Source organism: Euprymna scolopes, chromosome 9 (assembly GCF_053919585.1).
Source record: "Euprymna scolopes isolate OS-2025 chromosome 9, ASM5391958v1, whole genome shotgun sequence".
In the NCBI taxonomy this organism is placed as follows: Eukaryota; Metazoa; Mollusca; class Cephalopoda; order Sepiida; family Sepiolidae; genus Euprymna; species Euprymna scolopes.
Window position 1 is genome coordinate 131,131,714 of NC_136490.1, and position 26,068 is coordinate 131,157,781.

At 32.0% G+C, this 26,068-nt stretch overlaps 1 protein-coding gene across 2 annotated transcripts in view; it reads left to right on the forward strand.

Moving 5' to 3' along the window:
* Window positions 1–26,068, forward strand: part of LOC145284837 (regulator of nonsense transcripts 1-like) — a 125,403-nt gene that overhangs the window by 75,985 nt on the left and 23,350 nt on the right. For both annotated transcript variants that reach the window (XM_080133816.1, XM_080133815.1), the window contains exons 6-19: window positions 256–329; window positions 4,079–4,459; window positions 8,922–9,129; window positions 10,252–10,398; window positions 12,909–12,997; window positions 13,603–13,717; window positions 15,159–15,302; window positions 18,320–18,533; window positions 18,658–18,775; window positions 19,992–20,148; window positions 21,042–21,184; window positions 23,680–23,722; window positions 24,756–24,887; window positions 25,852–25,933. In XM_080133816.1, the coding sequence (XP_079989942.1) occupies window positions 256–329; window positions 4,079–4,459; window positions 8,922–9,129; window positions 10,252–10,398; window positions 12,909–12,997; window positions 13,603–13,717; window positions 15,159–15,302; window positions 18,320–18,533; window positions 18,658–18,775; window positions 19,992–20,148; window positions 21,042–21,184; window positions 23,680–23,722; window positions 24,756–24,887; window positions 25,852–25,933 (2,047 nt within the window). The remainder of the gene's footprint in view (window positions 1–255; window positions 330–4,078; window positions 4,460–8,921; window positions 9,130–10,251; window positions 10,399–12,908; window positions 12,998–13,602; window positions 13,718–15,158; window positions 15,303–18,319; window positions 18,534–18,657; window positions 18,776–19,991; window positions 20,149–21,041; window positions 21,185–23,679; window positions 23,723–24,755; window positions 24,888–25,851; window positions 25,934–26,068) is intronic.

Genomic DNA, 26,068 nt, shown 5'->3' on the forward strand with positions numbered 1-26,068 from the left:
CTTGAAAGATGAGTTATAACAATAGCTAGGGGTTTGTTCTATAGAATAAGAAACCGTTGATATCAATTCAAATCATCACTTTGTTCATTGTTTACTCTAATTGTTAGGCAGATCAAATTTGCATTTTCATGTTTCAAAAAGTAAAAAAAAAATGATTTAAAACTTATTTTAATTGAAATGTCTAATTATTTTGAAGAAATAAAATCTCCATTTATGAATTTGCACTTAAATAATTTCTTTGCTTTTATTTCGTAGGAAAATCCTGATGCAAAACTAGAAGATCTCGAAAAACCAGGTGTTGACGAAGAACCTCAACAAGTTTTGTTAAGGTAAAAGATAATTTCTATATTTTATAGTTGATACATTTATTTATTTTTTAATCTCTGTTTCAATTATTATTTGAAAAACAATCATAGATGTCCAGTGTCGCTCTGAATGTAAAGGTATGTCAAAATAAAGTAAAACAATGAATTTTTGGAATTGTTTTTCTACTTTAAAAATATCAGGGGTTTCATAGTACTTTTATGTAAATAATGTTGTGGCACAGCAGTTTCAAGAACCCTTTCTGTTGGAACATAAAGCACAAGTCTGTTGGAGCCACCCCCACTCACACCACCTACAATCTTTTTGACATTTAATTGAAAAACGTGTAATCTTATTAGTACTGCAGTACAATATTGTCTATTGCATTAAAGGAATAAAAGCAATCACAGTAACTTTTTGTGATCGTCTTTTTACATTATTTTGGAAGGTGCTTACATTTGACAATACTAGGTTTCTCTGTTGATCTACTTTTGAAAGTCTTGTTTATTGCATTAGATACTGTGAAGAGTTAAAATCTAATTGACCACATTAAACAGGAGTTATAGGTGCAGCTATATTCATTTCTGTTGAGAATGGACTATACTTAAACTTTACTGTCCTGCGAGTTACAGGAAAATCTTTCTGGACTAATGCAATTTTAATTTTTGCATCAATTCATAGTGCCCTTTTTAGAAAACTGAATTTTCCCCACATTAAAAACGGACCTTGTGTTTCTGTCCTCATGAGGACAAATAAACAAACCTTGTATTTATTTTATACTAGCAAAGAGACCCAACGTTGCCCAGGATTGAATGATGATCAACAAATATTTCACACTCCTATATTTTAATAAAAATATCGAAATCCATGAAATCGCCCGGGAAGAAGCATCACATGCAGTAACTTAGTCCAAAATGTTATTCTACATTGCATTCTAGAGAACCTACTGTTTCTTTTCTAAAATTATTTTATGTAAACTTCTTTCCAGTTAACAAAAAAAACATTAAAAAATTTATGTGTGGGGTTTGAACCTACAAACCACGTCATGCAAAAAAAAAAAAAAAAGAAATAAATAACAATGTAAATTTTCAAATCTTTATAAAATTTTTTGCAGTTAATAATAAAAAAAAAAAAAAGATGAAGAAATTTATGTGCGGAGTTTGAACCTACATCATGCAAAAAAAAAAAAAAATACGCTGTCATCTTACCCACAGTAGAATTTGCACGGCCCATTGTTCTATTACTGTTGCTAAGTGACAACATGGAAAAAATGGCTTTATTAATAATAGATGAATTAAAATAATGATATCGATTATCAGTAATATTCTGAGACAAAACTTAAGAGTCCTCCCAGACTTGTATACTAAAGTTCTGTAAATTTAAAAATAAAAAATGATTAACTATCACAAATATATGAAGATATCCCTTTTTCTTTCTTAATTTAAGTTTGCTAAGACATAAAATGCAAAAGATTTAATTTTATATTTGTAATAAGTTCCAGTTAAAACATGTGTAGAATGCAAACAAAACCGATAAGATGAAAAAAATTACTGTTTAAAAAGAAGCCCCAATTTAGTAGTTGTTCAATTTATTTTAAATGAAATACTTTGCAGGGTTTCTTTTTTTATCAATACTTATTTGGTTTTCTGAAAACAATATAGATATAAGAAACAAAAGAAAAATTTATTGATTATATTTTCTCCATATTTTTTCTTTAAAAAGCAGCGTTAATGACAGGGTTATTATTTTTCATACAACACCGGCATAAAGTCAGCATATTAGATTTTTTTCAATGTCAATATTCATTTGCTGAAAAAAAACGATAAAGTTTTTGAAAAAAATATTTTGGGTTATTATTTACATTATTTAACAACTTTCTCTGCATGGACATAGTTGTAATTCCAAAATCGACTTACCCCAATGTTGTACATGCATCCATGGAGGTAAGCAAAGAAAATGCAAACAGAAAGACTTGAAATGACTGTCAAAGATGGCCTCAAGAAATGACATTGAAATCAATGTCAATGAGTTTTTATAGAGAAAATGACTTTGTACTGCCATCGTCAACATGAATCCACATCTGACATGGAAGAGGCACATTAAACGATGAAGTAGAGGAGTCAATATGATATAAAGATGACTAGAAAATATTTTTTATACCTTTTTTTATTTCATATCATGCTTAAGTATAATGTATACCTTCAGGTATACAAAAGATATATATCTTTATTTTATTTATTTTTGTCAGTCCGTTTCTGAAACTACTGGGCTGATTTGGCTTAAATTTTATATCGACCTTTGTTATAAGGTGCAGCAGACTAAGTATTATGGTATCAGTTTGATGCATTAGGGATTAGTATTTAATGCAAAAAAATGAGCACTAAATTCAACCATATTTAACCATCAATTTTGTATAAAGCATACATTATAAGTAAGTTAATTGACTATAACTTTTGCTCATTTTTAACAGGCTAAAAAGTCTAGTGTGTGTATGTGTGTGTATATATATATATATATGTGTATGTATATATATGTGTGTGTATATATATATATGTGTGTATATCTATATATATATATGTGAATAAAAAAATCAATACGAAAAATATATAAATGTTTGTATCTTTTCTGTATTTATTTCCTATGTGTTGACATGTAGGAATACAAAATGTCTTTTGAAAAAAAACGAGTGTTTCTTTCAAAAGCACATAATTTTCGTCTACTGATACTCTGGTCTTTTTCGGTGTGAATGATGGAAATGTTAGTGTAGGGCAGGCAGGGTTAGCAGCAGGAGGTGCACGGGTATAGCTAATAAGGTTAAGATCTATATGAATATGACCCTTCTAACATTTTTGACTTGGAATGGTCATCAACTTGTGTGGCCTCTATTCAAAACCAAGTCTTTCATAAAACTTTGAATTGAACACCCACACATCCTATGAACATACTCACATATACACTTGCACACTATCACATATGCTTCTACATTTACCCGTACACACACACAGGATACATGAGCACACTTGAAAATTAAAATATGTGGAAGCTAAGAAAAAAAAAAAAAAACAACAAAGCATTGTGGAAACAAAAACTAAGTCCTAGTGGGGAATGCTAAGCCGTTCTTCCACCGGGCATACTCACTCTGCCTTGTGCCCTATGGGAAAATGTCTTTGGTTGGTTTCGATTTTATGAAAAGAATGCTCATTTAGCGGTCCCAAGTCTTTATTGAGACCGAAGATGTGGGTGTTAAGTCTCAGAATGAGTTTCTTTTCATGTTGTCTTCTTTTTTGCTGTGTCCGAAAGTTGGAGGCTGTAAGTATGCATTGCATGTTGTCTATGCTGTGGTCTGGGAGGGTGTAGTGCATTGCTATTGTGTACTATGTAGATTTGTCCCTAATTGTTTTTGTGGTTGTTGAACTGTGTGTGTGTGTGTGTGTGTGTATGTATATATATATATATATATATATATATAATTAGTGGTAGGACGATTCCAAAATTTTTACTGATTGTGATTCCTACTCATCAACTACTAAATCTATATATAATTTTTTTTTGATTTGACAAACTTCTAATGCATTTTCACTTATATTTTTTGCTTGTATTAGCAATAGAAAATTTTAAACAAAAAAACTATTGTAGAATCGGAAATTAATCTTAATTTTCTGAATCCGATATCTTCCCCTGCCCCCATTCTGATTTAATGTCCAAACACACACACACACACACACATGTTTATATATTAGATAATGTATGATAAATTTTTTATTTTGTTTTTCAGATATGATGATGCGTATCAGTATCAGAATATTTTTGGTCCTCTGGTTAAACTGGAAGCAGATTACGACAAAAAACTGAAAGAATCCCAGACCCAGGATAACATTGTTGTCCGTTGGGATGTTGGTTTAAACAAGAAGCGAATTGCTTACTTCCGCTTACCGAAGGCCAATGAGGAGATGAAACTGATGCATGGTGATGAGCTCCGATTGCGTTACCTGGGTGAGCTACATAAACCTTGGTCTGGAGTGGGGCATGTCATAAAGATACCCGATAATTACAGTGATGAAGTAGCCATTGAACTGAAGAGCAATGCTGGCGTACCTGTAGAGTGCACGCACAATTTTGTTGTAGACTTTGTATGGAAGTCGACTTCATTTGATAGGTAAGCAGGTATTTTGTGTAGATTTCTTAAATTAAAAATATATTATCAACTGTGAAAGTTCACATTTTTCTTTTTTTTTTTTTTTTTTTTTTTTTAATAAATGAAATATCTCTTGGAAATATGGATATGTGCAAGATCTTATTCGATGTTGTGGAAGTGAAACTATACTGAAAAGTTAATGCATTTTTATTTTTTGTTGGTTTCTTGAAAAACGATGCTAACCTTACGAGTGCTTGTTTAGCTGGATTTATATATTGGTACAAATGCTTGCAATTTACTGAATAGACTAGAAAATGGCTGAACCATCATCAAACACTTGATTAGTACCAACATTTAATGAAATAACATTTTTTTCTGTTACACTCAGATTCTTCCTCCTATATTAAAAAAAGAAATAAATAAAAATGGGTATGATGTACATACCTGTGAAAAAATGAAAATATCATGTTCTAAAAATCACATAAATTAAGTATTATTTTTATAAAGAATTTTTTTTTTTTTTTTTTTTTTTTTTTTAGCGATTAATGGGAATTTGTAGGCATTACAACAAATCTAGCAATTATGAATTATCTCCCTTTGGTTCTTGATATTCATTCAAAATGGCAGATCAGACGGTCTCTCTTCAGATACTCATGAAATTTGATTTTCTTATCGATATACCTATAAAATTTTCTCACTCTGACATTGATATTAAAAGCCTACTTTTCTATTTCAAAATTATTAAAATGAACTTAATATACTCAGCTCTGGAGATGTTAGCAACTTCATGAAGGTTAACAAATTTGCATTTTCCTTTGAAAAACGAGTGTACATCGATTTATTTTTTACAAGTTCTTATTAGATTGGTTTCATTTATCTATTACACTTAATTCTATCTAAGCATAGTTTCTACATCGTGCATAATTGTGTAGAATGTAATGTGTCCCCAGACGTACCTCTCCATCGTACAGTATATCGATACACTAAGGCTGACTGGGATAGCTTCCGTACATTTATATCTGATCTACCTCTGCATTCCATGTTTAAAAAGGATGTGTCCTCTATAGTATTAGACCTGACGGAATGGTTAATTGTAGGTATTGACCGTTTCATACCCTCAAAAAAGTTTCAGCAAAAACCTAACAGCCAGCCATGGTTCTCTCCAGAATGTGCTGCTGCCATTGCGTACAGAAATCACTTTTTCCACTGCTTCAAACGTAATAGATGTATGGAAACTAAAGCCACTTTCAGGACTGCCAGCAACCATTGTAAGAAAGTAATAAAGAAAGCAAGAGTTGTATGCTCAATCTATTAAGTCCAAAGTAGTTGAGCAGCGACTTGGTTCCCACCAGTTTTGGCAAATAGCAAACAGAATCCTGAACAGAAGCGTGTGCTCCATCCCAACTATTATCAATGGGCCTGAGGTAATCTTGTCAGCATCAGACAAAGCCAAACTCTTTGTCAAGAACTTTGCAGCTAATTCTACCCTTTGCGACCAAGACCGCCAACCCCCAATATTTCCTCCTGTATCAGAAAACACGCTATGTGATATACGTATATATGTACGTGATGTTGCCAAGCTAATCAAAAACCTTGATTCCAGTAAAGCAACTGGCCCTGACGGTATTCCAATTATAGTACTCAAAAAACTTCAACCTGAACTAGCGCCCATACTTACAAAGCTGTTTAAACGTTGTCTTAGGGAGAATAGTTTCCCATCTCCCTGGAAAATTTCATCAGTATGCCCTGTATTTAAGAATTCAGGTGATCGCTCATCCCCCTCTCAGTACAGGCCAATAAGTCTCCTATGCGTCATGAGTAAGTTGTTGGAATCTGTGTTAAATACAGAAGTAATCAACCATCTCAACAAAAATAACCTTCTTAGTGACACTCAATATGGTTTCTGTTCTGCTAGATCTACAGCAGATGTGCTTACAGTTATATCTCATAGGATTAGCAAATCTCATGACGGAGGCCACATTTCTAGGGCAATTGCTCTTGACATATCTAAGGCCTTTGATAGGGTATGGCATAAAGGTTTACTTCATAAGATCTCTAGCTATGGTATAGCTGGAAATGTCTTCTCAATTATTAAATCATTTCTTTCTGATAGGTTCATAAGAGTAGTAGTTGAGGGGCAAAAATCAGAAGCTCACAGTATTAATGCCTGTGTCCCTCAGGGGTCCATCCTGGGCCCAACTCTTTTCCTGATCTACATTAATGATCTTCCAAATCACATCCTTACATCATTTGTAGACATTTATGCTGACGACACTACCATTTATGGTAGCACATCTAAGACAGTAAACGACCAAGTTCTCTCCAATTCTCTCTCCTCTGATCTTGAGCATGTAGTACAATGGGGAAAGGAGTGGCTGGTTACTTTTAATGCATCTAAACCAAGCTTCTCTCTTTACATCATCAACATTCTGATCCACATCTGGCATCAATTGAAATGAATGGCTCTCGTCTTCAGGAGGCCTCAAGTTTTGACAAGCTTCTGGGCTTGACCTTTACTCCTGATCTTAAATGGAACACGTACATCAAATCTGTTGCCAAGGCCGCTGGAAAAATGGTGGGATCTTTCTATCGATCCGGTAAATATCTCACTGCTGATTCTATTCTCTATCTATATAAGAGCCAGGTACGTCCAAGGATGGAATATTGTTGCCACATCTGGGCAGGAGCTGCTAGAAAGGACTTGTCCTGCCTTGATAGAGTTCAAAATAGACTTTGTAGCCTCGCTGGAGATGTCCTTTTCTCTTCCTTACAACCTCTATCTCACAGAAGAGATGTTGCGAGTTTGTCTCTGATGTATCGTTATTTTCATGGAAGGTGTTCAACTGAGCTTCAATCTATGGTCCCCCCTCGCCAAACTTTCACAAGAAACACTCGTCTAGCTGTACTATCAATAATTCCCCCCACGCTTTTTCTGTACCTAAACGTAGATTCTATGAACAAAGCTTCTTTCTTAGAACTGCATGCCTGTGGAATTGTCTTCCGTTTTCCTGCTTTCCGGCTGACTACAATATGGTTGTGCTCAAGTCTAACGTAAATAAGTTCTTGATGAGCCGTTCTATATAAGTTATCAAATTTACCAAATTTTCATTACTAATGATTACTATATTGTCCAATGTCTACTGTACACTCTTTAACCCTTATCCTTGAGTGGCCTCTTGGCCTTGATAAGTGGTGATGCCTATGTAAAAAAAAACAAAATAAAACTAGAAAATGTTCTAGCACACATTTTATATATATGACCTTGTTTGTATGCGAAACGTTTCTACCATACTCCTCTCTGAATATTTGATATATAGGGAATTTGAATATGTGGACAGTTTCGCTGCTATGGGGTCAAAATTTAAAAAAAAAAAAAAAAGAAGTTGACCTTGGCTGGTGTAAGGTGAGTAAAGCTATTACTCCTGCACATAGCTTAAAGTCACTTGATTTTTAACATTTCTAATCCATCTGTCGATAGCTCAAATGGTAACGACACTGAGGCTCTAAATAATGACTAAAGCTGTTTTGCTTTTGATTCTAGCTGATAGCACTCGTCATATATATTTTTTTAATATAATTTTTAAAATCATTACTATCAATCAAGAATTTGTTTTGAAATCATGAATTAAAACAATATTTATGCATATTTTACGACCAATCAATGCCAGGTGGCCTGATGGTTTAAAAATAGAACTAATTGATCAATTTACGCAATTTTTTGTAAACTGTGATATCTTCATTCTGCCAATACTACATACATCATACAGATTTTTCAATTTTGTTTAATATAGTAGGATGAATTCTGGACAAGAACTGTATCATTTTATGAAAGGATGATGAGGTGTTTATGAAGACACTATAGAAACATTAACGCAGCTTCTAGTGGCCTTCAATCTTTGATAAGTGACTTTAAAAAAAAAAAAAAAAAATTTTACCATAGTCCACACTTACCTAGGCCTAAAGGCCACTCGAGGATAAGGATTAATGAGTATATGATAGTCATTGGAACAACAGCATAGTAATCGTTAGTGGGAATTTTGTATAATTTGATAATTTAAGGAGATGGCTTAGCAAAAACTTGTTTACATTGAACTGGAAGATGACCATATTGTAGTTAACTGGAAAGTAGGTCAACGAAACAGTTCCAATGGTGGACAGTTCTAGGAAAGAAGCTTTTTTCATGGAATTTACATTTAAATTTAGGCATAGATAGTGGAGGAAATATTTGATACACACACTGATTATACTGATATGATTGGTGGTGGGGTTCTTCTATGTACATATCATTTACCCACAATTCTTTCCATATCTAGAATAATCTTTTTAGGCTATGTCCTGTAAAATATAACTGTCAAGAAAATAAAAATATTAACAAAAAACTGAAATGTAAGAGAAATAATACTATCGTGTAATTTACACAATTTTAACTAATAATTTCTAGAAGAAATAGACCAATTGTAAATTTTTTATTTTTTTCTCTTAGAATGCAAGCAGCTTTGAAGACGTTTGCAGTTGATGAAACTTCTGTCTGGGGTTACATCTATCATAAGCTTCTTGGCCATGAAGTAGAAGATACAGTACTGAAATGTCAACTGCCGAAGCGCTTCACCGCTGCTGGTCTCCCTGAACTTAACCATTCCCAGGTGTATGCTGTTAAAACTGTGTTGCAGCGTCCACTCAGCCTCATTCAAGTAAGTCTACTAGAAAAAAATAGGAAGTAGATGTTGGTTTAAATCCTATTTTTATTTACTTGTAATAAGTTTGTTGTTTAATTTTTATACTTTTTTAATGTAGATTTGACTCTGTTGTATATTCCTGTTTTGACAGACATCTTATATGAACATGCATGTGTTTAGTGAAGCTTTTGAAAAAAATAAGACGCTTAATTTTATATATTATATTGATGATTGAAGAATACTGATATTTAATTTAGAGTTTTAAAAAAAAACATCTTGAACAAGAAAGAATTAATTTCAGTTTACAAATTGAATAATCCTGTAAACTTAAATCAAATGTTAATATTTATAGGGCAATCCCAACCAGATAACAAAGCTAAATATCCTTTTGATCTATTCCTTTTGTAATCTTATCAGCCTTCAAACAAATGTTTTCTTTCAAAATTTTAGTTTTCAATTTGTGCTAACCAGCAAAATTAGACTGCCTATGAATATCTTTTATCTAACTGTTTCCTTTGAGGATATAAGCCATTCATTGACACTCCATGGAATAAGAAAATTTTTTAAAATTTTTATTCTTTGTTGAAAAATGAATTTGTTGTAAATTTTAATTTATAGGATTTAAATCAAATTTTTCTTTTATTTATATATATATATATATATATATATATATATATATTACATTCTCCAAGGAATAGATAACTAAAGCAAGAATCATATTTGATTTTGTGTGACTTTGGTTTCTAGATTTTTACTCATTATTTGATAGCACTAAAAAAAAATGCATATGCTTGTTTTACTTGACCTATTCAAAAAAATTTTTTAGTCATAACAAATTGTTTTTCTTTTCGCAATTAGAAACAAAGATTTTTTTTTTATTATTACTTTGATTATTTTTACAAAATTATTTAAATTACAAAAGTAAAAACTAACTTTTGTGAAATAAACTGATCAGATAAGTTTTAATCTAAGTTTGATCAGAAATATAATAAAATTATCAATATTCAAGTACATTTTGTAATCACCTATCAAAAATTGTAACTTTTCAATATCTGACTTTATCAAAGTTTCTAAAGTGATCTGAAAAAAAAATCTTTCGTGTTTAATTATATTGAGTATGTGCTTTGTTACTTACAGGGACCACCTGGAACTGGGAAAACTGTGACGTCTGCCACTATTGTTTATCATCTCGTGAAACAGGGCAATGGTCCTGTGTTAGTCTGTGCACCTTCAAATATTGCTGTTGATCAACTCACAGAAAAAATTCACAAAACTGGACTAAAGGTAAATATTAAATCTGATGTCACTGTTTTTGCTGCCCTCATTACAGTTGAAAGTCAGAAACCATTTGTCTTTACAAGTAATTCTGTTGCTTTTCACAAGTTTTTCCAGGGGGCAGATCATTTGGTAGGCTCTCAGAATCATACTTTGTATTATTTCAGATTTTTTTCCCTCTAGACTAGTTGCTTTATCAAGGCTTTTAATCCTGTATTTATTAACCCATAGTGAAAGTGAGGTAAGGGATGAAAGTAATATAATAGCCCCGCAACATCAAAACACATAATGTAAATTCATATCATCTGAATAATTCAAACCACTGTTCTTGTTTTAGTTAATGCAACTTCTGACAACTCTCAGGTGTATCTTGTCAAACATGGAAATCTGCACAGAATTTTAAACCGACACATTTCTTTAATCAACAAATGTAGTATGCTCCTGTTCCATCAGCCATGATCGGGTAGAAGTCTCAAGTAATTTTCGTTTATATTCTAAGTGAAATTCTGTGCAGATTCCCGAGTTTGACTTACAACTGAATTTTACCAAGTACTTTATTAGTTATGCCACAGGTCCTTGTTGGAGGTTACATCGATCGAAACACAAAAATAGCATACAAGATAAGAACAGTAGTCTGATTAATCCAAATATTGCGAATTCTCAATCCTCATCTCAAAAATTAAAAAACATAATGGTGAATAAGGTTTTGTTAACATTGTGGAATTAAAATATTTCTTTATTTGCAAAAAAATAAAATAATGCTCATCTTAAGTCGATGCCCCCGCCCCATCTCCGCTATGTTTACTTTTTATTTTTATCTTTGTTTAAATTATTTTTTTCTGAGTAAAAAAAAAAAAAAAAAAGTCACAGGATTAGAACTGACTGCATTTTATTTTAAACTGGTTTTCTTAAGTCTGATACTAACCCTGCTTGAATCTTAATGCATAGAGCAAAAGTTGACTAAAATATATCAATACCTGTTTTACAAGTATTTTAATGAAATTTTAATATTTTAATGACTGTTTTACAAGTATTTTGATGGAATGTGCGCTGATGAACTCATTGCACTTGTACCCCCTCGAATTACATATCCTCAACAAACCTGCTTAGCAACAAAATTACACCTCTTCACGGTTGGGGTCCCAAATGTCGGTTTTCTATTCTCATAGCTGCTTCCCTAGAACGGCTAGACTTTGGAATTCCTTTCCTGCTACCTGCTTCTCAAACTGTACTGATATGCAGAAGTTCAAATGCAACATAAACCATCACCTTCATCTTTCTTATACATGGTCCCAATTAGTAGCCCCTTTACATCCAAGTGGATGTTTGGGGTGAAAGTGAGTAAAAAAAAAAAAAAAAAAAAAAAATTGGGATAACAGGAAGTGTTGTGATAATAGTGTATACTGTTATTTTGGGTCATTTTTTTCTGCACGGAGCGAGTGAGAGTGTACAGCAACAGTATTTACACGTCTTTTTTTTTTTTTTCTTCTAACAAATTTATTCATTTTTTCTCCATATAGTTAATTTTTCTTTAAACTTCATTTTGCTAAAATATAATATAACCCTACCCTCCTTCTCAGAGGGCCGAGCCGCATTCGTCGCTATCCTGGTTCATGGGAGCATACTTGTGATGTACTTCTGGTTGTGTTCGTCGCTCCCAGCTCACAGGACCATAGATGCAACCCAGCAGGGCTACATTCTTACTTGTCTAGTGGTGGACCCCTCAAGGGTGACCAGACTCTCACTGGTCACTGGAAAATATCTTTCTGCTGCTCAGGGCACGCGAAATGTGCATGACCCTAAGTCCGTGTGGCAACATTGTCGATTTCGGTCGTCACTCTGGCTTCGTGCTGGATCCAGTCCATCTCCTTCATCATCTGGCGTCAGGGCATACCTGAAATAAACTGCATCTTCATTTCAGGCCGGCAAGCGAGAAACAAGGAAAAGCTCTAGGACATTTTTATATAACGAAACAAAATAATTATTCATAAATTGTTTACACTTGTTTAGTCGAGTTCTTTAATTCAAGCTTCATGATGCAGGTTGCATACTTAAGTTCCACTAATCAATTTCTGAGCTAAGAACAAGAGCTTTTTTACTAAATCCAACTAGAAAAACAATCTCTTGTTCCACGAATCATATCAGATCTTATATTTTCTTTTCTCATTGAAATATTTACTCTTTTCTGGTGGACAGGAATCTCATAAACATCTGTTTTTCCTCTCCCATCTTCTCTTCCTCTATTTGAAAAGCAAGATCATCTGGTGTCGCCATGGATCTCATCATAAAAATAACTACAATTAGTTGACAAGTCTTTAACACAGACTTTGATTGGAGGCTATGAATTTTTTGACAGAATTATGTTTGTGATTAGAATTTTCTATATTATTACGACTGTGATCAAACTGTTGAATTATATTAACACATTGTTTGTGCGTACATGCACAAACAATGTGTTATTACAAAATAATAAAAAATGAGACTTAAAAAAATGTTTCATTTTATTTTTTTATTTTTAGGTTGTGCGTTTGTGTGCCAAGAGTCGAGAAGCAATCGATTCTCCTGTCTCATTTTTGGCTTTGCATAATCAGATTCGTAACATGGACAGGTACTTATACAATTTATCACTTTCATAAGACGAAAAAGTTGTTCAAAATTCCTCCTATATTAAAAAATAAAAATAAAAAAAAATCTGTATTATGTACATACTTGTGACGAAACGAAAATGTCATATTCAAAAAATTGCATAAATTAATAAAGTGATTTTATTTTTAAATTAGATCCAATTTTATTACTAAGATAAGAGCAGCTGTCTTGTTGGCCATTTTGAAAATAATCTTTAAAAGAACAAAACGGAGATAACTCAATAATTCAAACTTGTAAGATTTATGCTGTAATACCTACAAATCCCCATTAATTACTTAAAAATGATTTTCTTTATAAAAATAAAACTACTTGATCAATTTACATAATTTTTTAAATAGGATCTGTTTTGCCACAAATACATTGTACAGATTTTTCTTTATTTTTGTTTTTTAATATAGGAAGGAATTCTGGAGAAGAACCAACTTTTTGATTCTAACTAGAAATTGTTTGTAGCAGTTTTCCTTTTTTTTTTTTTTTTTTTTTTTTTTTTTTTTTTTTTTTTTGACATTCTGCCAGTATTGTGCATTTTCTCTTTTCTCTCTAATATCCATTTGCTTTCTTTTTTAGCATGCCTGAGCTGCAAAAACTGCAACAACTGAAAGATGAAACTGGGGAGTTGTCATCTGCTGATGAGAAACGTTATCGAGCCTTGAAGAAGCAATGTGAAAAGGAATTGCTTCAGGTAAGCTAATCTTGCAAAAGAGAATGGGAGGGGGTGGCTTTTAAATGTTTTTGGACATCAAAATTTCATATGAACTTTTCATCAGTTGAATAAATAATTTTGATTTTAAGTAATTTGTTAGTTTTTATTTTTCTAGTTTACTAGAACTATCTATATGAATAAGTTGTTTTGAAATATTCTGCTAGTTAATAAATTTAATTCACTGAATATTAGTGTTGCACCACTTTCATGCTCCCTTACAAAGATTAATATATATATATATATAATTAGCAATTATAGACAAAACAAAGCCATCTATTAGTACACATATACTTATTTATCGATGTAATAAGGAAAAAAACAATAATTGAGGGAAGTGTTATATAACCTTTTAACCACGGTATTTCGAGGCCTAATGCTTCTCATCAGAAGAGGGGCTAGGTTGCAAACATTTCGAAGCGACATCTAGCTAGGAGGATGGATAATTGGAGAAATATTAATTATTACGTCGACAAATAAATCTATGTACTAATATATGGCTTTGTCTTGTCTATAATTGCCATTATTATATTTAAGTTCTACCATACCTGTTAAGCTTTACACATCTTGGTAGGTCCACTTTCAAAGAAGCTTTCAATACTTCGACTCTCTTAAATTATGTCTAAAATTCATCTAATTTTTATCAAAATTTATTAAATGATGTTTGAATCTGAATTGACTAAGAAATGCTATTTTTGGTATTTTATGTGTAACCATCATTTTAAGTTACCAATATTCAATTTAAAAAAAAAAAAAATAGGGTGCTTCTCAAGTTTTACCCTTTTGAGAAAAAAAATTATAATTGCACAAAACCTTTATTGGTCCCCTGACAAAGGAAGGATTGGACCTAGTAATTCACTCCCATTTGTCCATTCGTTTGTTCACACTTTTCTCAATAACCATGTCTTGGATTTTTAAAAATTTTGCACAAACATTAGTCATGGTGAAAGTAAATTTTTCTTGCATGAGGGTACCCAACATGATCAGCTTGTTATGTACGTATCTGTTAGGTTAAAAATGACTTATGCAACAAAATTTATGGGAATTCATCCAGTGTTTTCTTTTTGTAAAATAAAATTTGATCAATAAACAATTTCTAATAAACATAAATAAAACTTTACTCTTGGTGTTGACCTTAATGTAAACAGAAAATAACAGACGTTAAAATTGTTTTTTTTTGGGGGGGGTTCTTTTTTTTGCAAAAAAATCATAATTGATGAATTGACATTATTTTTAGTGTACTGTTTTTTTTGTTGTTTTTTTTTACCTAACATAAAAATACATAAAATTTTTGTGACATTTTTTATTTTTTTAAAAATTGGTAAAACTGGATAAGCACTAAAAATGGTCTTATTAAACCAAATTTTTACAGTATCACAATTTACATATTTTAATAACCTATTATTTCTTTTTTTTTACACAGCATGCTGATGTGATCTGCTGCACTTGTGTTGGTGCCGGGGATCCTCGATTGGCCAAGATGCAATTCCGTTCAGTTCTAATTGATGAAAGCACCCAGGCGACCGAACCTGAATGCATGATCCCTGTCGTGTTGGGGTGCAAACAGGTAAAAAAAACATTTTCTTCAATATAAAATCTACCCTTTTTTTCTTAAATCAAAACGATGAAAAAAAAAATCCAGTGTAGAAATTATTTGCTTTCGACTCAATTTCAAAGAAATTTGAGTGGCATTATCTATAAGACAATCCCATTTTTAAATTTGATTGATCTCTATTTTAATAAAATTATACGACAACCAAGCCTGTGTCCATGAGTTTTTCTCACAACTATGATTTTTATAATTACATATCAAATGATTATTTTATTTATATAAAAAATAGTCATTGAAATTAAAACTGCAAAAGGAAATGTTTGAAATTATATTTAAAAAATTAATTTAACTATAAATTAAATCTACCAGAATTCATTTTGTTTCTATTAATTTTTTTTATATTTTGTGAACAACCATGTTATTTTAATCTTTTGTTAATAGTTAAAATGAATTACAATTTGACCCTTTGAAATTGAAAAGGAATTTGAAGCATTTAAACTGCCATTTAGAAATTCATCTTTAACTTACTCTAATTAAATCATTGGAAACTTTTAAAATTATTTACATCGAATGATTTTATAAAATGAGATAGAAACATTACTCTAACTATAATTTAAATCCTATTTAAAAAAAAACATAAATAAAAAAAATATATGCATTGGACAATGGAAGTAAAGTCTCAGGTGTAAAAATAGTGAACAATACAAATATAATTGTGAAATGTATTTATGAACTTATAAATGTTCAAATTAAAACAAATATGTAAAAATGCACCATTAATAAATTCTACGATTCTACGCATGCGTTAGATGACGTCGTGACCTGATTTACTTTAAATAGTTGAAAAACCGAACAAATTTTGTGAACGTTGCCTTATCTCAGTTGTTTAAAGCCTTGGTTCATTGTCTAAACATTTTGGGTTCGAATCGTGGTGTGAGATTTTTTTTTTTTTAAATATCGAAACAGGCTTATTTTAAGCCACTTTTCACGTGTTCATTTTTTTCTGTTTTCATCGTTTGTTTGCCTTATGTTAGTTCCCCCCCCCCCGCCCCGCTTAGTGTTAACGTTGTTTTCTTTTTTTTATAACAAACAAACCTACATCGTCGTCGTAATGCTTGACGATTTCCGGACGCACGCCTGTCAATTTGGTTCTTAAATAAATTCAAATATCTTTCACTAACTCATTCTGGCTGGCCGATTTTATTTTCAAACTTCGCCTCAGGGCTTCGGGTTCGACCCCCCATCACCCCCCCCCCCCCCATCACCCCGGGGTGGGGGTTCTTTTTTATTTAACACCACACACTTTCAAACACCCCGGCATCGCCGGGATACCCCCCCCCCCCCCGCCCGCTAGTCTATAAAGAAAAGTGACTTTGTAGGCAAACATGAGTATAGTAAGTATGAATTTTTTGTTTAGTTATCTCCCTTGTTTTTTAGATCTCCCCCCCCCCAAATGGAAGGTGATACAGTCAATTCACTGATGATACTCATAAAATTTGATTTTCTAATTTAAAAAGAAAACTACTTGATCAATTTATGTTGCTTTTCAATTATAACATTTTTGTTTTGTCACTACCACATACATCATAAAGATTTCTATTTTTGTCTTAATATAGAGGGAATTCTGGATAAGAACCAAAATTTAAAAAAAAAAATTTGCATGGTTTATTAGAACATAAAGTATATGAATGTTATTTCAAAGGTTTATTTTCATCATAAGTGCTCAGCTGAGCTTCAATCTATGGTCCCCCTCTTGCCAAACTTTCATAAAAAACATTTATCTGGCTCCAACGACCACCAACAGTTTACCTCACTCTCTATCTGTGCCTAAGTGTAACTTCCATGAACAAAGCTTCTTTCCTAGAAGTGCCCGTCAGTGGAAGTCTGTTCAATATAAACAAATTCTTATCAAGCCATTCCCCTAAATAATTAATTTTTTTGTCCCATTTCCACTACTAACTATTAATACACTGTTATCCCGGTGACCACTGTACACTCGTGCATCCTTATCCTTGAGTAGCTTTAGGGCCTTGATAAGTGGTGCCTTCTGTGAAAAAAAATATATTGTACGTAAAATCAGGAACAAACAAGAGGAAGGGAACGGGTTGGCCCGGCACCGCCTACTTCCGGAAGAGAGACTCCTCAGCTCCAAGACAGGTTGCTCAAAACAATTTGGAGTGCTGAACTGTTCGATGGAATCATTTTGTTAGATATGAAAAGTCTCAGTTCTTGGTAAGGACACAGTTTCCGGTGCCGACAACAACACCTCGAAGTCCGGGCTCCTGTAAAGAAAGATGAAGGAAAACCCACCCCCTCACAAATTCGTTAGTTCGTTACAGAAACAATCACCTCAAAACTCCACTGATCTTTGTGCTCAATAACCACACTGCCTCGTAGTTCGCTACACACTATCTGTCAAGTAGTCTCCTGCTGTCACTTTTGTGCCAGCGAACACCAACCAGTTTGCATACAGCCAAGTTTACCTCTTGCCAATCCTCACGGCTACAAGTTCGCGTTTTCCATAAGACCAACTCACCGTAATGGCAGTGTTTCTTCCTTCGGCTCAATTACTGCCCTGGACGCCAGACGCAAATAAACCTTCTTACATTGAGAGCTATGGTTAGTTTCACTTTCATGTCTACACACACACACACACACACACACACACACACAAAGATTTACATAAAAAATAATGTAAGATATTAAGGACTTAGTTAATAAATCCCCTGGTACTTGTGCATTTTTGGTACCGTGTTATTTTATTATGCTATGTAATGTTATTTTGAAAGCTATTCTTAATATGGGTAGGGTATTTTGAAACTATTCTGTGCTTCCACCTAATAATTTAATAAAAAAAAAGATTGTGAAACTTGAATTTAACCTTAAAAAACTATTAAAAAAAACACAGTACCAAAAATGTATAAGCACCAATCCTTCTAACAAAGCAATTGAGTTTGGCATTAAATAATTCGAAAAGGATGATATTCTGTAAGTCAATCTACCATATAATTAAAACAAATTGTGTATTTCAGCTGATTTTAGTTGGAGACCATTGCCAACTTGGTCCTGTGGTCATGTGCAAGAAAGCTGCCCGTGCTGGTCTCTCTCAGTCACTTTTTGAACGTCTCGTTGTCCTCGGTATTCGTCCGATTCGTCTACAAGTCCAGTATCGTATGCACCCAGCTCTTAGTGCATTTCCCTCTAACATTTTCTACGAAGGATCTCTACAAAATGGAGTCACTGCTGGTAAGGTTTGAAACTTTTATCCATTTTACAGTCTTTTAATTTTGATAAAATGTAAAAAAAATTCCATTGTCTTTTAATATTTATAAAAACTGAAGTTTTTCTTTTTTTCTTTTTCACTCTAAAGCTGAACGAACCAGAAAGACTTTGGACTTCCCTTGGCCTCAGCTTGATAAGCCAATGTTTTTCTATACAACTGCTGGTCAAGAAGAAATTTCCAGTTCCGGAACATCTTACCTTAATAGGTATGCAATTTTGCGGTTTTGTTTTTCTGTGGAGTGGAGGTGGGGGATCCTATTTTCAAAGTCGAGCTTGACAGACCAACTGATAGATAAAACTTCTCAGATTCAAGGAAATATTTTCAAATAAAACTGGTCAGTTGTATTCACAAAATAAGTTAATATTCAAAAGTTGATTTGAAATAAAAATCTGATGCATCCCAAGATGAAGTACTGCTGTATTTATATCCTTGCCACTGTGGGAAGATGTGACACAAGGGTTTGAAAATGGGATTGAAGAGCCAGTGCCCCCAGAGGAAGAGTACAAAAAATGCCTAGCCAGCCCAGTCGACATTCTCCAATAGGGGTGCCTCAGACTGTTAGCAATAAACTAACCCGTTCTCAAAGAGAGAATGCAAAGCCTGGGAAAGTGAATCTTCTAGAACTGCACACCAACAACATATTGCAGTAACAGAGAAAAAGATCGTTTCAGAAATAGCAATAGACTCTATTGGTTTTGGGATAGAAAAATGGCTCGGCTGAGTGAGCTGGAGATACTGCTTTCATGTTTGGAGAGATTTTACTGAAAGCATTCTTTTTTACCTTGAGAAAGTTCAAAATCGACTTCGCAATCTAGCAAGGGAATGATCTCTTGTTTTGTACAGACCTTTTCTCACAAGAGACATTGTTAGCCTTTTTCTACTCTATTATTTCTATTGAAAGTGCTTGACTGAACCTCAATCTTAGGTCCCTCTTGTAAAACATTCACAGCATGAACTCTTCTATTTGCCACAACTGTAAAGAACTCTTTCTTTTGTGTAGCGTTTCCATGAACAGTTTCTTTTTAAAGAACTTTCCATATATGGGACACATTACCATGAGGTTGCTTACTTGTGGGCTAGAACATGTGTATCTACAAATCAAATATATTTCTGGATTTTTTTTGTTTTTAGATAATTCATATTTGGATTATTCGTATTACTGTTCTCATTTTAGGTGCTATTCACACAATGGTATTTGGTTACATTCATAGAAATAAACTCTTATCATAAACTGTCTTCATAAGTCATAAAATTTTATTCCATTCATTATTTTCAAGTTTCTCATAATATTCTTCATCATCCTCGATTAACGGTTAACCTTTATCGTGTTGACCCATTAATAAATATATAAAAAAAACCTTTTGGAGAATGGTTTCCTTTGATTTTTGCAAACTTTTTTTTTTTTTTTTTTTTTTTTTTAGAACTGAAGCAGCAAATGTTGAGAAGATAGCCACAAGATTTCTTCGCTCCAGCATTAAACCAGATCAGATTGGTATCATTACTCCATACGAAGGACAGAGAGCTTATGTGGTGCAGTACATGCAGTACAGTGGTGCCCTTAATAAGAAATTGTACCAGGTAATAATAGAATTGTAAATATTCTACCTATTTGTGAAGAAAGATATGGAGGGGGGGGGGGCAAGTAAATAGTTCTCATTCCTCCATTTTTGTACCAGCTTGTTGAAAAAAATATAACTTTTTTTTTTTTTTTTTTTTTTTTTTTTTTTAAGCAGGGCTACCTGATATTGCCCGGGACAAAAATGTAACATAACTTGTATTGTTTTCTCTTTCCCAGCCTCCTCTATCTTTTCCTTCTCTTCCTTTTTTGGCCAACTCGTTCAACTTTCTGAACATGCACACACAAAATGTAAAGAAAAGAACTAAAAAAAAAAAAAAAAGTTACTTCCCTTTACATTTAAAAGATGTGTGTATCTCTTGATAACATTAAATGATATAATAATTAGTGTTGTGGGTCAATTGATTGGAAAAATCAGCTTTTTGGGGTATTAGAATCGGTATAAGAATTGGAAAAATTTTTAGCCTATTTTCCAATGCCAAAACCGAGTCTTTTAATTATTTTTTTTTTTTTTTTTGATTTGATTTGATTTTGGTTTAAGAAACCTCTTCCACTGCTTTTAGTATTAATGAAATAATAAATATTTATTGATTTTAAACTTCCAGTAAGACTAAAATCTCTAGATCACCCCCTCACAAGTGTGTTTTTACATTTGAGAGGCACATTTAAGATGTGTTTTTACGATAATCGGGACAAAATAACACTTTTATAGTTAAATATTTAAAGATTTATATACAATCGAATGAGTAATTGTATCAGAATCGGGAAAAGTATTAAAATCATCTGATCACTAATAATAATGAATCTTATATTATGCCTCTTAATCATTTTTGAATTTTTTTTTGGAAGACAATTCGTTATTGCAATGTGAATATATTTTTATTTCTCTCCTTAGGAAATTGAGGTTGCCAGTGTTGATGCTTTCCAAGGACGTGAGAAAGATTTTATCATTTTGTCCTGTGTTCGATCCAATGAGCATCAAGGAATTGGATTCTTGAATGATCCGAGGCGTTTGAATGTAGCTTTAACTCGAGCTCGGTAAGTTCTTTAACATTTTCATATTGCGTGTATGTATGATTAAAACCAAATGACGATAATTTAAGAATGTGTGCATAGTGGGGTTAACTTGTATAACGTTAACCTTCTAATTAATTCTATTTAAAGATGCTTTGTTTCGCAGATGGGGGGTGGGGTAATATTTTAATTCTTTATAATGCTCATATATTAAAACTCTTAATTTGTGGATGTAACTAACCGTTAAGGCAAAATAAATTGCTGGGTTCTGATTGGTGAAAAGTACTAATAGAAAATAAAATCCTATAGAACAATCAAGACAAATGTAATCTTTTTATTTCAATATGGTTTCCGTTCAGTAAAAGACTGTGTTGATAAAATTGTCAATTTTTATCTTGCCTTCTTACAACACTGATCATATCAATAGCAGCCCACTGTCCTGTGCTTTGTCAATTTTGCGGCTGCTTTCAACTTCATTAAAACTGTCACATCGTATGACTAGATGGTGTTCCTATGAAACATTTTTACCTCATTTGGTGCTACTACAGATCTACACAAATTTGCGTATAAGCATATGGTTTCAATTCACTGTAAATAATAACCAATTTTCATCTCCTTGGTCGGTGAGTTTATTTTATCAGTGACTGGAAATTAAGAAAACAAACATAAGCAAAAAAAAAAAAAAAAAAAAAAAATACAGCTGGCATAATTTAACTGATGAAAGACTTAATGGATCTATTTCATTTTTCTAGGCAATTTCAAACCAAAATTCATTGACCTCGTGCAAAATCTTATTTTTGGAAACTAGAACTAATTTACTATTATTACTGTTAAAAATATCCTTTAGCGTATGAGAGAAGGATAAAGATAGTAATGAACTAATGACTTCTTTCTCTTCAAGTAGTAAAAAAAAAATTTTTCTATTAGTAAGCGACTGAACATTTACAAATAATATTTAAATAAAAAAAATTATTGAAATTAATAAGGAAAATATAGTAGGTTTTATGATCTCAACTACAAGTTTTGGCCTTTTGGTCAAGATCAAAGTATAGTATCTGTTCTCCAGATGCTACACTTCCATTTCTTGTTCTCTTTCGGTGGAGGAAAAATCCTTCACGACTGAGACAATTTTTATTTTTGTACCTTTTCTCCACGTTAAAAAACGACCCTGGTGTCTAACTCTGTCCCGTGGGGAGGCATAGTAAATAGGTACAAGTTTTACTTTATATTCTCACATTTTATTTTTTGAATATTTAGAATAATAAAAGCAAATTGTGTGGACTCAAGGCACACTTTTTACTGTATGTGTGTTACTTGTCTTTACTTACATTGTTTTTTTTTTTGTTTGTTTTTTGCTATGAATCGATTATTTATTGAAATCAAAAATGTAATAGTGTAAAGTTTGAGAAATAACTTTTAAAAAAAGTTATTTAAAAAAATAATTACAAAATTAAACCATCACAATCTATTTCCATTTCTATGTAAACAAATCAGTTATTTTTATCCTTTAATAGTTGAAAGGATTATATTGTTTGACTTTGAAATTTGAAAACTTCATAATTCCTTTCAATCTGTTAGAGAAAATTATTTCTGGCTCAAAACACAAGTAAATACTCATGTATTAAACTATTGAAAGCTATTCACATTCAACTTTATTAATAAAAATTAAAACATTACCATTAAAAAAATAAATAGTTGTAGTTTTATAGCAATTGGGCTCTGTTAATAATGAACAAATGATACGTTAATAATAGAACTTTCAAGATTTTTTTAAATTTAAACTAATTTGTTACTTTTTTTTTTTTTTTTTTTTTAAATTAGATATCATAGGGTGAGGGATAAAATGTAAAAGACCGAGTTAGGCATAACTAATTTTTTGAATCACAATTAAAATCAGGTTTAAAAAATGTTTCAATTTATGATAAGACTGAATTTGTGATCATTAAAATGTTACTGTTTATTTTTTACCCTCCCTCTGCTTATGCTATAGCTTTAGGCTGATTCTGTAAGCAATTATTAAACTGTTCAAAGATTTATGAAGCCATCCTTGATTGATTAGTAACTCATAATAAAAGTTAATACTTTTTAGTTCAGCTCTCTAAACTATTTTTTTAAATTATTCTAATCTACCAACCATGAATAGATGCTTTAACTTGTACCGTAAAATTAAACAAAAATAAAGTTATTGGGTTGATTGAATTCCTGTAACTGGAAGATTTCTTTGTTGTTTTCTGTCAACATTTCAATCTGAAGTTTCTGCCATTTTGAGCAACTTTTGTATAAAAACTGACTTTGAGCAAAAATCGGAATATGAAGTCAAACCTTGCAATTTGCTAACAATCTGTGTCCTCTTAATGATAGTTGCTTAAAGTTAAGTTTTAAAAAAACTGATTTTGGTTAGTTTAAGTTTTGAAATTTGAATGTTAACTATTTCAATTTTTGTGATGGAAAATCAAATGTTCATTTGTAATTGTTTTTGCTGAAACCAATTTTTGATTGCGTTTTATTTCTCTCTACAGTTATGGAATTATTATTGTGGGAAATCCAAAAGTGTTATCAAAGGTATTATTTTCCTTATATATTTATATGGAATGGTTAGTGTTTGGAAATAGTCAATAAGCATGTAAAAAAAAAAAAAAACAACAATGTAAAATAATGATATAGCCACATGTTTATAGCGCTGATACTTCAATCTCAAGTCAGTCTGCCTTAAAGATTGTAATATCAGTCCTCCAGTCACGTCTATTATTTTAACTAGTTTGTTTACATTCTTATCAACTCATTTGGCTATTTTGTCTGAAATTTTAATTTCGTTTTCAATCTTCTATTAGGTTTTAAAAAGACTACACCAAAAATTGTGCAAATTCACTGAGTACTTTTTCTTTTGTTAAAAAAAAAAAAAATACATTTTAATGATAACATATCTCATCCACCATTTTCTGCTTAAATTAACATCAACAGTCGAGGGATATAATTCAACATATATATTCATCATAATACTGGTTAAAAATCGTTTACTGATAAAATTTGATTTTATAAAATCAATAATATTGGATGAATTTGCATAAATTTTAATGAACAGTTTTTTTTTCTTTTTTGCTTAACTTGATAGGTAATGTTTGTGTCGATTATAATTTCTTAATATCGGAGTACAAACTGGATAAGTATCTTAAGCATTTAAATTTTCTGCCAATATTTTTGAAATAGAAATAAAGTAATTTTGTTTTGTAGACCAAAGTTTAGTGATATCCTTTCAATATTTTGGAAAATTATGTAATTGTGCTAATTTGTCTTTTGTTTATTAGGAGGGATTGGACCTAGTAATTCACTCCTATTTGTCAGTTAGTACATTTCTCAATAACCATGTTTTGGATTTTTTGAAATTTTGCACAAACATTAGTCATGGTGAAAGTAAATTTTTCAGTCATTCCCGTTCGTCCGTTTGCACTTTTTTTCAATAATGACGCGTTGGATTAAAAAAAATTTTTTGTACAAATATTAATCATGGTGAAAGAAAATTTTTTACTTGTGAAAGGAGACCCCGTATGCTCGGCTTGTTTATTTTAAAAAAAATTTTTCTTTCATTCTATTTTAGCAACCACTTTGGAACCACCTGTTGACCTATTACAAAGAGCAAAAGTGTTTGGTTGAGGGTGCCCTCAATAATCTGAAGGAATCTCTTATTCAGTTCAGTAAACCCCGCAAGTTAGTTAATACAACCAACCCTGTAAGTATTTATGCTCTTAATAATCAGCCTTCAGTTGTGATTCTTTTATTTTTATTTTCTGTTCATTATAAATATGTCTTAAACAAAATGCTTTAAATAAAAGTAAAAAATAATTGTAAAAAAATAAAGTTACTATTATTAAAGAATGGAGATCATTTTTCATTAAGACAGGATGAGTTATTTTCCCTTGAACAAATGTCTATTTGGTTTGGGCAGACATTTTTTTTTTCCACTCAAAATATAGTTATTGACAAAGGAGAAATATGGATAGTTATATAAAAAAACCTTAAGTTCCAATCTCTGAGCCTTTTTCTTGCAATGGACAGAGCAAGTAATAGTGTGATGTAAGAATTTGGAGTTGATGGAAAAAGTTAAAAAAAACTATTGCCATTACTAGAACGTTACCACACCCAACCAAGAGAAGAGTCTGCCAAGCCTGTGTACGCAATGTGATGTATGGATGTGAATCCTGTCCAGTGAGGGTTGAAGACTAATTGCATGGAGAGAAATGATATAAGAATAATACAATTCTACAGTATAATGCCAGGTTTAGTTTTGATGACCTCAGAGGAAAACTAAATTTGGACAGTATAGGCAGATGTGTGTAGAAGATTAGACTTCAATAGTAGGGCCCTGTTGAAAGGATAGGCGTGAGTTCTTTGGTTAGTAGATGTAGACTAATAGAGGTAGCAGATTAAAATTGCATGAGAAAGGCCACAGAAAACATGGAAGTGATAAAAATGGGCTTGAGGGATAAATAAAGACCTGGACGGAAATAAGTTACTTTATAAGCCAGTTTCTTTAAGCAATCCAATGCTTGTTAACATGTAAAATGGACGTTAGATCGATTATGATAAAGATAATAGAAATTGTTACAATTTTGTTCAACCTGTCAAAATGTTGTTTCATTCAATACACTTTACTCCTTAAGCAAACTTAAAGGGTTTAATATATTTCTTTTCAGGGAGGACGTTTTATGAGCAACACCATGTTTGATGCCAGAGAAGTCTTGATTCCTGGCAGTGTCTATGATCGTCTCAATGGAAGTAAGTCATAGAAAAAGTGAATTTTTCACTTAATCTCGTATTGTACTTGATTATTTGTTGACCTTTTTTTTTTTTTCTTTTTTTTAAATGTAGTTTTGTTTGCTGGTGTTTAATGACCTTTCAACCATTACAAGG